A 15,308-nucleotide genomic window follows, 5' to 3' on the forward strand; every position below is an offset into this window, starting at 1 on the left:
ATATGATGGCCATTTAGGACTTGTCCTCTCAGTTTCAGTTTAATGTTTATTTGGACAATATTGGTTGGATGCATGTCACTCGTGTTGGTCAGCAGCGGGCATTTGACTGGTCCAAATCAATCATATCAGACAAGAGGAAGAAAGGCAGTCTTTCACAGGTTGCGATAGGCTATCGTTATTGTCAAAATACAAGAATGAAGAGGAAAATAGGCAGATTAGCTTTCCTGGCGGTTGTTTGAAGTGTAGCCAAAGTGCATTAGAAGATATTATTCCTTCTGGAAAATAGAAAACTTGTGTCCGGAAAAGACTTGCTAATCAACTGATAATGAGCCGCGCTGCCTGCCTGCAACGGCACATCCACACCCACGTTGCACACTTGTGACACACTCCCTTCACACACTTAACAGCCTTTCTCACACAGAGGTGTTTTTGTCAGAAAAGCAACCACAGCAACTAAAAATTTTTTTTTATAGAGAAATAAAAAAACTTAAATCTCTCAAATTTTATTTAGGCTATGTTTAATTCATTTTAGTGCACTCCACTTTGACAATGACTTTTATTTCTTTAAAATTAAAATATTTTGAAGATTTGGTTGCAGCAGCTGTAAAGAGACAGAGCATATGCTAAGAAAGAAGCTAATTCAGAAGCTTTAATAATATCACAGGACATCTTTATTTATATATATATTTGTGTGTGCGTGTGTGTGTGTGTGTGTGTGTGTAGGCCATTTCTAGCCCACAAACAAGCCACAACTCACCCTAAAACCAGATCTGGCCCACACACAACTAGCCAGAACTGACACTAAAACTGGTTTGTCACACACGGGCCAGATCTGGCCCACAAACAACAAAGAACTAAACCTAAAACCGGTTTGTCACAAACGGGCCAGATCTGGCCCACACACAACAAACCAGAACTCAACCTAAAACCGGTTTGTCACACACGGGCCAGATCTGGCCCACACACAACAAGCCAGAACTAAACCTAATACCGGTTTGTCACAAACGGGCCAGATCTGGCCCACACACAACAAACCAGAACTCAACCTAAAACCGGTTTGTCACACACGGGCCAGATCTGGCCCACACACAACAAACCAGAACTCAACCTAAAACCGGTTTGTCACACACGGGCCAGATCTGGCCCACACACAACAAACCAGAACTCAACCTAAAACCGGTTTGTCACACACGGGCCAGATCTGGCCCACACACAACTAGCCAGAACTAAACCTAAAACCGGTTTATCACACACGGGCCAGATCTGGCCCACACACAACAAACCAGAACTCAACCTAAAACCGGTTTGTCACACACGGGCCAGATCTGGCCCACACACAACAAGCCAGAACTAAACCTAAAACCGGTTTATCACACACGGGCCAGATCTGGCCCACACACAACAAACCAGAACTCAACCTAAAACCGGTTTGTCACACACGGGCCAGATCTGGCCCACACACAACAAACCAGAACTCAACCTAAAACCGGTTTGTCACACACGGGCCAGATCTGGCCCACACACAACAAGCCAGAACTCAACCTAAAGCCGGTTTGACACACACGGGCCAGATCTGGCCCACACACAACAAACCAAAACTGACACTAAAACCGGCTTGATCTGGCCCATATGACCTCTGCCACTGCCAGACCTGAGCCATATGTGCCATAGTTGGCCCAGATAGAGTGGAAGTGTATGCTCATGGGATGTCTGGTGGGTGCCATTCATATTGTTTACCACTAGCCATGTCGACAAGCTTCGAGTAATGAACCTTTTTTACGATACAGTTGAGAGAAAACTTCAGTATTCGCAAAGCTTTGTTTAGATGGCACTATTCAATAATATTGAATAATCTACATTCTGACACTGTTTTGATAGTCATTTTGTCTATTTTCGCTTGCCACAACGCTCCAAACAACACACAGACACAGTAAAGGTGTTCTGTTGCTGACTGAATCAATGTTTTGAATGAATAATTTGAGTGAACGATTCAATGATTCATTCAAAGACATTTACTAAATTCAGAAACGCTACTTATAGCATATTATTTATGGCATGTAATGATATATTAAAATAGTATGCTAGTATGGTACCAAATTCAGCAAGTCACTTCAATACTCCTTGAATGCATCAGGGTTCTGAATGAATCGTTTGAGTGAACGAACTTGTAAAAACAGTCACTTGTTACTTGCACCTACTGTTATATTTCTAGACAAAGTGAAAGTGACTTTCACAGTTTTTAGAATAAATACTTTAAAAGGCTGAATGAATTGTTCTCTGAGTGTTTTGTATAATATATCAATTAGTCATAAAAGCTAGAAATGATGTTGTCCTGTGCTATCTTTTGTTTTCCTGGCCAAGTTAGTTATTCACTGCTGTAAAAACATGTTTCTAAATCTGGTCAGCATGATAGCAGGTACAGTACATTATCTGCAATATATTCTCTTCTCTTGACCTTTAAACTGTCTGTTTTGGGTCAGGAAGTTACACCCTGATCTTCTATTGTTCTGTCACGGTTGTTGTATTACGACAATTATTATATAGACAAACTTCAATCTCTTATAAAAGCACAGAGCATGCATATATAGACGGCGCATGATGTGATGATTAAACCAGGCCATAATGCAGCACGGAGTATCTATGTACACCTATGACAGATCATCCTGTTTATCCATGATCCCCTGTCACATTGCTCTGGACTGCGATAAGCATGTTATTTAAGGTAAGGGGCAGCCTATGAAGCCGTATATTGGCGCTGAAGCCAGAAATCATGTGCTTTTAGCATAGCACAGTCTGACACCACCCTGCCTCTTCCTGCACTGATAACAGGGTGAGGGACGATAGAATTGACCGATGGTGGTGGGTCACAATGGGTGTAAGCTCCTTGACTCTTCTTGGCAACCCCAAAAGATTTTGTCTCAGGAAACGTATGCAGAATAGTGTCTAGTCAGCATTTTCTTACTAAATCTTAGTGGCTCGACCTTATTTACAGGCCCGTGTTACATAAACATGCTCTGTAACATCTGACATGATTGATTGAACACCATCACCCCCCAAGATCAGCTGACTATTCGAGGCAATTTTGGAATTGAAGGCTTTGCGAATGACGCAGCATCTAATTTTGCTGATGCCAAGTAAAGCACCATGAGCTCAATGGCACTTTACTATTATAAGGCCAGGTGTAGTCATGATTCGTCTGTAACGGGAAAACGAGGGCCAGAGTAACTCTGGCAGGAAAGATCTTATTTTCTGTGCTGTGGCTGCTCAGGAAACTCAGCCATTCACTACTCCCATCCTGAAGTGGGGGAGTGAGGTCGCTTAAGAGACTAGGAAGTGGGGAGGCAGATATACTAATAACAATTACACAGTTTCCATTTTGAAACAGTTGTGTTTATTTTTTATTGTCATCTCCTCCCTTTAATGTTTAATGGCAGCTATTTTCTCTATTTCCCCTTGGCAAAATATCAGTAGCACTGATTGTGCTCTTGAAAGCATTTGTACTTGTGATTAAGCTTTTCCCCACATTTGCTGTTATTTGTGGTGTCTGGGACGTGTGATTGAACCACAGATCCATCCATCAGAGTTTCGGAAGTGCATAAAATATGACCTACTGAATGACTGGGATGGATCTCTGATTTATTCTAACACGTTACATAAATAAACCACTTGAACAAAATAATATCTTAGTTTATAGCTGTTTTTGTCTATTAGTGTGAGACTGCAATGTAAAATTGTAATTTAAAAATGCAATTTAAACCTGAAAATAAACTTTTAAGTTTTAAAAAATTTTTTATACAAAGATAGATTATGAAGGGAAAATACTTAAAATACTATTGTTTAATAGGTTGATAGATTTCCTAAGAGCCTTAACCTTTGCATGCTTTATCTGTGTGTGCGAATTAATTGTCTGAGATGCCAAAGGTCTGGATGCTAAGCGTAGGCCAGCGGAAATCATTTTGATATTTTGCTGCTCTTTATTTTTCTTCCTCTTGCTCGCAATGCCATATTGACTTGAGTTATTTGTATTGTCTTCTAATTTTGAGCCATTGTTCAGAGGTGGTTTATAATTACGAAGCTGATAAAACATGGGTGTTAACAGCCCAGAGGTCTTCTCGGCACATGTGTCAGCCAGTGTCTTCTCCTTCAGGAGAAAAACAAGAGAGAGAAATTAATGAGTTACAGAAATGACGCTGTTATCTCTCAGCAGGAAGCTGTCATGAAGCTTAGATTCATGTCAACGACCCTCACCTGCATCTAAATACACTACAAACTGATTGAGTGAATATAGAGGAGACCGGGGCTAGTTGTCACACAGTCTTTGTGTTTCAAAGGACAAGCTTTTGTTTCAAAAGTTTTTCTTTACATATTTTTTCCCCCTAGCATTGGCATTGAAAACTCTCTTAGCATAATTAGTGTTGATGATTAGAAATGATTAGAACAATTTATGCAAGGGTCATCTATATAATGGAGGTTGATTTTAACAAAACACTTAAATTGTGTCCTCACAACAACAGTATTTTTTCATAAATCTGAGGTCCAGGCAAGTTGTCACATTTTTATTTATTTTTTTTTTAATTATTGGAAGTTTTACCAGATAAGCTATTTCAGACTTTCAACTTCAATGTTACTTTCCATTTATTTGTAATTACTAGCAATTTCTGAGTGAAAATTGTTTCTACACCAAATTAGTTTGATAGCAATCACCACTGGGGCATGTTGTCACAAAAGGGCAACATGCATTCAATAAACAGTATATATATATATATATATATATTTTTTTTTTTTTTTTATTTATTTTTTTTTTTTTTAAGTTATTAACGGTGCAATAGAGCTTTTGTAGCCAAGAGAGAAAACTGTACAGAAATGTATATTTAATTATAAACCGACCCTGAGAAATATTGATTAGGCCTATAGCTTTAGTCCATCCTTTCTCACTTTAAAAGAAGGGACAAATATGCTGTTAGATACACAGCACAGTAAAGTTCAACTTTTTGAAAGTATCCCCCACTCGTTGCAATACACTGTAATGACTTCACAACTGCATGACTGGAAACGCGCGAGGGGAGGCGTGTGCGCTACTGTCCCGGCGCGCGCGCAGGAAGGGAGGGCTACATTTGTCCGGTCACAAACACTCAATGGTCTGAGCGCAACTGTTAAAAGCGTGAGCAAACACATGTCGAAGCAGAGTCAGAGCTCTCGGACAGTAAAGGAATGAAATTATGTTTGAGCGCGACTATCAGGAAGGAGGACAAACAGAAACGCGCGCTGTGAACTTAACCTCAGAAAACGCTGTTTCGCGCGGAGCTGTCCAAGGTGGAGTAGGATGATGGGATGAAGCACCTGTTGCTATGCCAATATCTACAAACGAGGATGCGATCAATCCACCTCTGCTCGGAATGCTGAAATCTGGCTATATAAATGGATCGACCCGCGTAAGCCATTTAAGCGCTAGATATTATATACTAATTATATGCTAAACTTTTCAGGTTTAAACCCTCACCATGGCTGGATGTCGGTTGCATTGATGTTAAACTCTAAATAATCAGTTTCATCTGGAAACCATTAGGCTACACTTTAGTCAATGATTCACGAGGCTAATTTTAATTCAACACCGTGATATGGACGTGGAAAAAGTCAGTTGTGTTAACGAAATGCCACGAGGTGCTGGCAGAGACGCTCGCGCTGCAGGGTTCGCGGCTCGCTGATCCCCTCACACACTTCACGCGCGTCAATGACGCTTGCTCCTTGGTTAAAGCTGGCGAGGCTCGGTCTGCTGACTGCCTGGCTTTACTCATGGCTGCTAGTGGAGGGATGCGGACCGGGTCCAGGTTACGGCACTCGCCATAGGCAACGCAAGTTGACTCCATTGTCTTACAAACAGTACGTGCCCGGTGTCTCTGAGAACAACCTGGGAGCGAGCGGAAGAGAGGAAGGCAGGATAACGCGCAGTTCGGAACGCTTCAATGAGCTCGTGTGCAACTATAACACTGACATTGACTTCAAAGACGAGGAACACACCAAAGCTGACCGGTTCATGACCAAGGTAAAGAAGACCAATGTCTAAAAGCATCAGTTGCGTCCCGTTTGGGTTCCACAGTGCTTTTGTGTGTTTTATGCTCACGTGTAAGCAATGACTAAACGATACTTTAATGTTTCTTAACAGATGTAATGTTAATAGATATATTCATATATTATTATACATAATTAATATAACAAGTTATATATTAATTATATAATTTATTTGAAATGTATTATTCTAATTTATTAGAATACATATTCGAATAATTTTTCAAAGATAGGTGTAAACTCCTATATTAAAATTATGCATATGTCATTAGGACATTATCATTTTTCAGAATGTGAACTTTTCATGGCCTATAGGTGCCTGTCTTTTTATTGTTTATTTAATTAACTTTGTCAGTAGGGATTTGAGTATGGTTATGTAGAGAGTATGCAGTTTTTTATTGAAAACTATATTTGTACATCTGTCAGCATAGTCTTTCTCATAAACATTTGGTTGTGTCATAATCTTGAGCAAAAGGCTAGTATTGGCTAAATGAATGGTAAAACGGTCAACCTTGTTACTGTCAACCCTGTTACTTTTTAAAGGCTTATTTACTGTAGCCTATATATATATATATAGCAGTTTTAGAATGTATACAATTAGCAAAAAGCAATTTCTTGTCATCTAATGACATTCTTTGTCTCATGTAATGTTTAAAACCTAATTTAAAATCAAAATGGAAAAGGCACAGATTTCATGGAATGACCCATATGCATCAGGTGGCTCTTTTAACTCTCTCAGTCAACCATGACATACTTCAAGCACAGTTAAACAGTACTTGAAAATAAAACGGTTTTATTATTCCTGATATTCAGCTGTTTCATTGTCTTTTTTTTTTGAAAATTGATGCAAACAACTATAAAGCGGTGATAGAAGGCAAATTTTTCTGGACAGGTCCTGCAAATGTTTTACTTGTCTAAAAGATATTTTGACTGTTGCGATCTCATGATGTTGATAGATTGTTTACCCATGTTGCCATATTCCCTAGGCAATGTAAAAAAACGTGACATTAAGACTCTCTGGACTGCCACAGCACCATTTAATCTTTAACCAAGTTCTTTGTTAGTGAGCTATAAAATTATCACTACACCTCTACTTTCTTAGCTTGGGAGTGTGTACATGTTCCCTTGTATAAACATGAGGGTAGGTAAGGCAGATAACATTGTGAAGAACACAGAGTACACTAAATATTCTTTTTAAACCTTAAATACATAGAAGCCAAAAAATTTGACATTCAAAACTAATTTCTTAACGGCAATAAGAACATTTTCAGCTGAATAAGTTAATAGAAATAGACATTGTATTCTTTGGCATGGCCTAATCTGTTATGGTATAATAGGTCGTTTTGAGATATTACTGATATGTTTGATATCACTGATAATAAATTTGATAAGATTGACAACTAGTTAACTGTGAGGACACTTATGAAAGTGCTTCAAGTTGGTGTATGTGTACGTATGCATGTGCCCTCTCATTGCCCAACTCTGAAAGCTATCCTTTGTGCATCTTTTCAAGCCTCTGCTGCGGGGTCGCCTGTGCAGAATTCTCGCCTGTTGAAGTAATGGCACCATCGGAAAAGCCTCTATTGTAGTTTTCACAATGAATCGCCTCTGTCCAACAGCATTGCGAGAAAAATCTCCCTGGTTTGTTTTCTTCCCCTCTTGATTTCTCACTCTTGCTGTCACATTCCCAAGTAGACGTCTAAACATTCCATCCATCTGCCTGCTCGCTCAGACTTTGCTTTCTTCTTGCTCTAATTGGCTTTTCGACCCTGTCTTGCTCTCTCACCTTTTCCCATACCCCCTCAATCATGACCCTAGGTCACATAATATTATTTTCACTGACAAATACAAAATTTTCACAGATTCCCCATTACTTATGGTGTAGAGAATGCTTGGAGGACGTCTAAATTCTGTACTACAAAGTCTCAAGGTTGACACTGGGGTCATTCAAAAGACTGTGTGAAAATGTTCCAATCGTGTGAAAAAAAAAAAAAAGGAATTGACCTTGACTTTACTCTGTGACCATGCTGAAATGTCCAAAGAATGCTGGAAATGAGTTAAAGTAGCTTTGTTCTTATTGTTAGATGTTGGGGGTGGAAATGGCCTTTTGCAGAGCTGAATATGCTGGAGAAAAATTGCTGATGTCTATCTTTGCCAAATTCTGACAAAGAATTCTGAAATGTCATGGTTTTTGCTGTGCTTTCAGCATTAGCACACCTCTGGTTTAAATCATTGGTAGAAAAGGAGGAGCTTTGCCAATCTGGGACAGTTAAAGTGAAAATTCACCCAAAACTAAATATTCTCCCTTAAGAAGTTGTAAACCTGCAGTACCTTTTTTATTTTGTGGAACACAGAAGAAGATATTTTGAAAAATGTCAAGGTATTTTTTAGTAATTTCAATCAAAGTCAGTGGGTTCCAAAGTTGTTTATGGTATAGTCCTTCCCTTTGTATCACCTGTTTAATGCTTTCATTTGTTCTTTCTGCTTCACAGCGCTGTAAGGACTGCCTCAATAAACTGGCAATAGCAGTAAAGAACCAGTGGCCCGGGGTCCGACTCCGAGTGACGGAAGCCTGGGATGAGGATGGCCATCACCCTCCTGGTTCTTTGCATTATGAGGGCCGTGCGGTTGACATCACCACCTCAGACAGGGACACAAAAAAATATGGACTACTTGCACAGTTGGCAGTGGAGGCTGGATTTGACTGGGTGCATTATGAATCCAAGTACCATGTACACTGCTCTGTCAAAGCTGGTAAGCTTGTAAATCTTTTCTTTTCATTTGTTACTCCTTTATTTGTTAGCTCTTAAAGTGATAGTTCTCCCTAAAATAAAACCTTTGTCATCATTTACTCACCATCATGTAGTTCCAAAACTGTATGAGAGACAACAATGAAGATATTTAGCAAAATTACCACACAATGAAAGTTAGTGATGTCCAATGCATGGACAAAAACTAATGAGGCTGAGTAAATCACATAATTCATTTTTGGGTGAACTATCCCTTTATGGCCTTTTGCTCTCTGGATGGCCAAGTCCGATAGGTCTAATTCAAGCTGATATAATGACACCATTATTCACATGGAGCAGGTGCTCAATGTTTAAATACTCGGCTAGCGCTTGCTATAGCAATTTCAGTGCTTTAGAACCCTCCATCCTCCCCAGCTCCACTTGCTATGGGGTGATTTCATGTATGTTATATATGGGGGTTATTTCATATATGTTATAGATGTGGAGTATTTCTCACATCTTACGTTTCTTCCACCTCTAAATTTTTCCAGATCACTCTGTAGCTGTGGAAAAAGGTGGCTGCTTTTCAGGATCGGGACTTGTGACAATGGCTGATAGCGTGCAAAAACCTATGTCATGTTTGCGGCCTGGCGAGAAGGTGCTTTCCTTGTCTGAGTCAGGTGAAGTTGTTCTCAGTCAGGTACTTCTCTTTTTACATCTGGATAGAGAGAGCAGAACCACTTTCTTTATTTTTACCACTGAAAATGGAAAACAAATGGCGCTTACTCCCAATCACCTCATTTTTGCGGCTTGCAATCGCAAACTGCACCACCATGAGTATGAAGCTATGTTTGCCAAAAAAGTTAGGACTGGGGACTATATAATTACTACTGGGGACAACAGAGGACTTCAGCCATCTAAAGTGGTCTCAATTTCACTGGAGGAGAGGATGGGGGTTTATGCTCCTTTGACAGAACATGGGAACTTATTTGTGGATGGCATGCTGGTATCCAACTACGCTTCTGTTGAGGATCACAGACTCGCACACTGGGCATTTTGGCCTTTACGTGTTTTTTTTAGCTTTTTCCAGACAGTAATGGAAGAGAACTCACAAAGAGTGGTGGTTATCAGTAGTGCGATGGTCCCTAATATCTGTTCCACAGATCAGACTTTCCTCACAAATGTGATGCACAACAGTTCTTCCAGCATATGCAAGAAATTCCCAGATGTCACAGTGGAAACAAAAAATGAACACAGTTTTTTGCAACAAAAGGAGGTTTACTGGTATGCAAGGCTTTTGCACACATTAGGACAGATATTTCTTGACCCTCAGAAGTTTTACTGATGGTCAAGACAGGGAATATGCAAACATAATGTCAACTGAAAAATAAATGATAGCTTTTTTAAAAACTACTGACCAAAAAGGAAATGCAATAGGCATTATAACTGGTATAATTACTCACCACATATAATGTCCAGTTACAGTTACTTAGAATTTGTATACGTGTTGCAGTTATGCATATACTGTATGTGAAATATTCAGTGTAACTTAAAAAAATCATAGTTTTTCAAATATGAATTTGTCATATTGAATAATCACCATATGGACAATTATGGGATTCAAAATGTAAACATATTTTTATGTTTGTTTTACAAGAAAATATTTCAAAGAATAATAAATATTTATTTTTATACTTTGGGATTCATAATATATATTTCATGCTAAACTGTTCATGTAGTTCATTTTTTATCCAAGCAGACACTGATGCAGTTGTTGTAATCTTATTTTTACCTAAAGTTATTGTAGTTTATTGTGTCGCAAAATAAACATGATCTGCTTAGATTTTATTCACAACAAAGTGTGTACGGAGTACAAAATATCATGTCAGTTCCCAATTTAAAAAAAAAAAAATGTTTTTTTTTTTTTTGACAAATCAGCATATTACATCATGTCCTGTATCTGGTAATTTAGATGTTTTAAGCAGAAATGAGTTGTGAACGAAATATTGTGTTAACACAGTTTAACCATGTCTAATGACTAATTCTGGTTCATTCAAGGAATAACAGGCTGGCTTTGTGGGCAGTTGTGGCCTAATGGATAGAGAGTTGGACTTGTAACCTGAAGGTTGTGGGTTCGAGTCTCAGGTCCGGCAGGGATTGTAGGTGGGGGAGTGAATAACCAACACTCTCTCCACCCTCAATACCATGACTAAGGTGAAACCCTTGAGCAAGGCACCAATCCCCCAACTGCTCCCTGTGCGCCGCAGCATTGGCTGCCCACTGCTCCGGGTGTATGTTCACTACTGTGTGTACACTTGGATGGGTTAAATGCAGAGCACAAATTCCGAGTATGGGTCACCATACTCGGCCCCACACCACTTCCCTTTCCCTTTTTACTAAGTGCATCACACCCCCTTGTGGACACCAAAGAATACACCACTATTCTGATGTGTTTAGTATGATTTACAATCTTTCTGTTCTGAAAAACAACTTCCTGGAATTAATTAAAAAGGTAATAAATTATTTGTAATGTTTCTAATTTGTTCTCTATTATTTTTCCTGTTTGAAATACATATCAGCATTAATGCAATACAAACAAAATGTTGAATTAAATTTAAGTGCAGTCTGACAATGTAAAGGATTTAGCATTGTAAAACTAAAATAATGCTTTTGAGACTGTGTTGCATTTTTGGAATTGCATGCTTTTTTTTTTTGTGAAGGTATAGAAGAGGATTATCTTGGTCATGGAGGGGGCAGATGGACACACACCCTCACTGGAGAGGAAATGTTCTAAACTCTATCTGGATCAGGCCAATGGCAAAGACTGTAATGTAGGCCCACCCAACAATTACCTTTGGCGAACCAATCAGATTTTAAAGATGAGCTTAGTCAGGCTCCCTCAAAACCTTTCCAGTTCAAACTAATCCCAGTGAAAGCTGGGAAGAAGTTATTAATATTGTCAATGGGATATGATCGGAAAGTACAGAGAAAAAAAAATGCCATCAAGTTATATTCTATAGAGATCAATATTTCAATGCTCTTACAGAACAATATGAGACAGATAAGGCCTGTACTGTGCAGACCAATTTCAGTTTTTGACTAAAATAAACAACCTAATGCAGCATGCTTGAGTAATATATTGGAGAGAACATGACTTCATTGTGGTAGATGTTGGTGGTGCTCCAGCATGTCCATAAATGGCCATTCTTCCATCATATTTATCTCTGGCATATGAATTAAACCATCTATTTGAATATGTTGAGAACTACGGAGTCCTTTATGGGACATGGTGGTGGGAAAAATTCGGGGTGGGAGGAAAAAATATTTTTCAAATGTTTTGCGTTCTCTCGCAAATATATTTGCGTTTCGTCGCAAATCCAGTTGAGTTCGGACAAACTCTTCCTGTTTACTTTACAGCTTGCAGTGGTTCATACAGCCCCTTTATGTTCACAGTGGAGCAGTTCATAGAGTTTTATTTTGAACTTGGACTCAAATAAAGAAATACGTCAGTGCTTAGTTCAAGGCACGGTTTTGGGACATTCTGAGTGAGTGAGTGAGTGAGTGAGTGAGTGAGTGAAGTGACATTCTACGCTTAATGTGGCTTAATGTTTTAAAACAGTGACATTGGAGGACCAAATTTGCTAATAATAAAAGCTGATACAATTTTTAGGATAATATTAATAACCTTATTAGTAATATTACTAATCAGAATAGCCCAGAATATGAACGCAACGCCCTGCACGAAAGCTTTTTCTCCCCATATAATACTCTTAAGGTAGGCTAATGAATAAAAACAGTGATTTAAAAATACCAGATCTGTTGCATTCATATTCTGGGCTATTCTGCTTTATTAATAGTAATATTATTAATAAGTTTATTAATATTAGCCTAATAATTTTATTAGTATTTATTATTATTATCGAATTTGGTCCTCCATTGTCACTGTTTTAATACATTAAGCCACATTAAGATTTAAAATGTCCCAAAACGTTTTAGAATGGCGTTTTAGAATGTCCCAAAACGTTTTAGAATGGCGTTTTAGAATGTCCCAAAACCGTGCCTTGAACTAATCACTTACTGTATTTCTTTATACTTGAGTCCAAGTTCTAAATAAAAACTTTATGAACCGCTCCATTGTGAACATACGAGCTGTATGAACCTTTCATTAGCCTACCTTAAGTGTTTTCTATGGGGAAGACAAGGCTTAACGTTCAGGACGTTGCGTTCATATTCTGAACATGTGTTCATATTCTGCTTTATTAATAGTTATATTATTAATAAGGTTATTAATGTTTGCCTAATCATTTTTATCAGGATTTATTATTATCGAATTTAGTCCTCCAATGTTACTGTTTTAAAACATTAAGCCACGTTAAGCGTTTTAGAATGTCCCAAAACCGTGCCTTGAACTAAGCACTGACTGTATTACTTTGAGTCCAAGTTCAAAATAAAACTCTATGAACTGCACCATTGTGAACATTCGAGCTGTAATCACTGCAAGCTGTAAAGTAAACAGGAAGAGTTTGTCGAACTCAACTGGTTTTGCAAGAGAACTCAAATATCTTTGCGAGAGAACGCAAAAGTTTTACGAGGGAATGCAAATATCTTTGTGAGAGAACCCAAAGGTTTTACGAGGGAATGCAAATATCTTTGCGAGAGAACGCAAAAGTTTTACGAGGGAATGCAAATATCTTTGCGAGAGAACCCAAAAGTTTTACGAGGGAATGCAAATATCTTTGCGAGAGAACCCAAAAGTTTTACGAGGGAATGCAAATTGCGAGAGAACCCAAAAGTTTTACGAGGGAATGCAAATATCTTTGCGAGAGAACCCAAAAGTTTTACGAGGGAATGCAAATATCTTTGCGAGAGAACCCAAAAGTTTTACGAGGGAATGCAAATATCTTAGCGAGAGAACGCAAAAGTTTTACTAGGGAATGCAAATATCTTTGCCAGAGAACGCAAAAGTTTTACGAGGGAATGCAAATATCTTTGCGAGAGAAACCAAAAGTTTTACGAGGGAATGCAAATATCTTTGCGAGAGAACCCAAAAGATTTACGAGGGAATGCAAATATCTTTGCGAGAGAACGCAAAAGTTTTACTAGGGAATGCAAATATCTTTGTGAGAGAACGCAAAAGTTTTGCGAAGGAATGCAAATTTCTTTGCGAGAGAACCCAAAAGTTTTACGAGGGAATGCAAATATCTTTGCGAGAGAACCCAAAAGATTTACGAGGGAATGCAAATATCTTTGTGAGAGAACGCAAAAGTTTTGCGAAGGAATGCAAATTTCTTTGCGAGAGAACGCAAAAGTTTTACTAGGGAATGCAAATATCTTTGTGAGAGAACGCAAAAGTTTTGCGAAGGAATGCAAATTTCTTTGCGAGAGAACGCAAAAGTTTTATGAGGGAATGCAAATATCTTTGCGAGAGAATGCAAAAGTTTTACGAGGGAATGCAAATATCTTTGTGAGAGAACGCAAAAGTTTTGCGAAGGAATGCAAATTTCTTTGCGAGAGAACGCAAAAGTTTTACTAGGGAATGCAAATATCTTTGTGAGAGAACGCAAAAGTTTTGCGAAGGAATGCAAATTTCTTTGCGAGAGAACGCAAAAGTTTTACTAGGGAATGCAAATATCTTTGTGAGAGAACGCAAAAGTTTTGCGAAGGAATGCAAATTTCTTTGCGAGAGAACGCAAAAGTTTTATGAGGGAATGCAAATATCTTTGCGAGAGAATGCAAAAGTTTTACGAGGGAATGCAAATATCTTTGCGAGAGAACCCAAGAGTTTTACGAGGGAATGCAAATATCTTTGTGAGAGAACGCAAAAGTTTTACGAGGGAATGCAAATATCTTTGCGAGAGAACCCAAGAGTTTTATGAGGGAATGCAAATATCTTTGCGAGAGAATGCAAAAGTTTTGCGAGAGAACACAAAACATTTGAAAAATATTTTTTCCTCCCACCCCAATTTTTTTCCACTCACCCCGAATTTTTTCCCACCACCATGTCCAATGAAGGGCTCCGTAGCGAACTGTATTTACTGCAAGTGACTCAAACTATGTGACTCTGATGGCTTGTCATCTTAAAGGACAACAAATCTAACCCTGCTTGGTTTCTTCCACTAAATAAAGAACAGTTTAGATGATTTAACAATGCATATCTTTTATAGGCACAAAGATAGAAACAAGATTATAATATTTAATAAAAATAGCCTTGTCATATGCAGGTATAATACAGACAACTTCACAATGCATTTTATTTCAAAACTGGCAGCTCATGCATTTGCACTGGGATCAATAAAGTCTGTCTCTTTTTTAAATCAATAATTATCTAGTCTAAGAATAGACTAATAGTAACCTTTGCTCAGGCAATATTTTGTGGTCTCATTTACTCATTTTTAATGTTTTGTTTAGAATCGATTTTCACTGAGCTAATAGTGTGCTAATTTTGAAAGCAAGGATGAACTGACATCTATTAAGACTAAATGTCTCTGTACTGAAAGGTCTGGTGTTAGCATT

The 15,308-nt window shown here is 38.4% G+C and overlaps 1 protein-coding gene across 1 annotated transcript; it reads left to right on the plus strand.

Annotated features, from left to right (window-relative positions):
• Nucleotides 1-5,103: 5,103 nt before the first annotated feature.
• Nucleotides 5,104-11,470, plus strand: LOC306860557 (sonic hedgehog protein-like). The gene is made up of 3 exons (XM_079402302.1): nucleotides 5,104-6,043; nucleotides 8,559-8,820; nucleotides 9,347-11,470. Exons 1-3 carry the CDS (start codon nucleotides 5,732-5,734, stop codon nucleotides 10,138-10,140), a joined length of 1,368 nt encoding a protein of 455 aa, XP_079258428.1. The 5' UTR covers nucleotides 5,104-5,731; the 3' UTR covers nucleotides 10,141-11,470.
• The last annotated feature ends 3,838 nt before the right edge of the window (nucleotides 11,471-15,308 follow it).

The sequence above is a fragment of the Barbus barbus genome (genome assembly GCF_936440315.1).
Source record: "Barbus barbus genome assembly, chromosome: 41".
In the NCBI taxonomy this organism is placed as follows: Eukaryota; Metazoa; Chordata; class Actinopteri; order Cypriniformes; family Cyprinidae; genus Barbus; species Barbus barbus.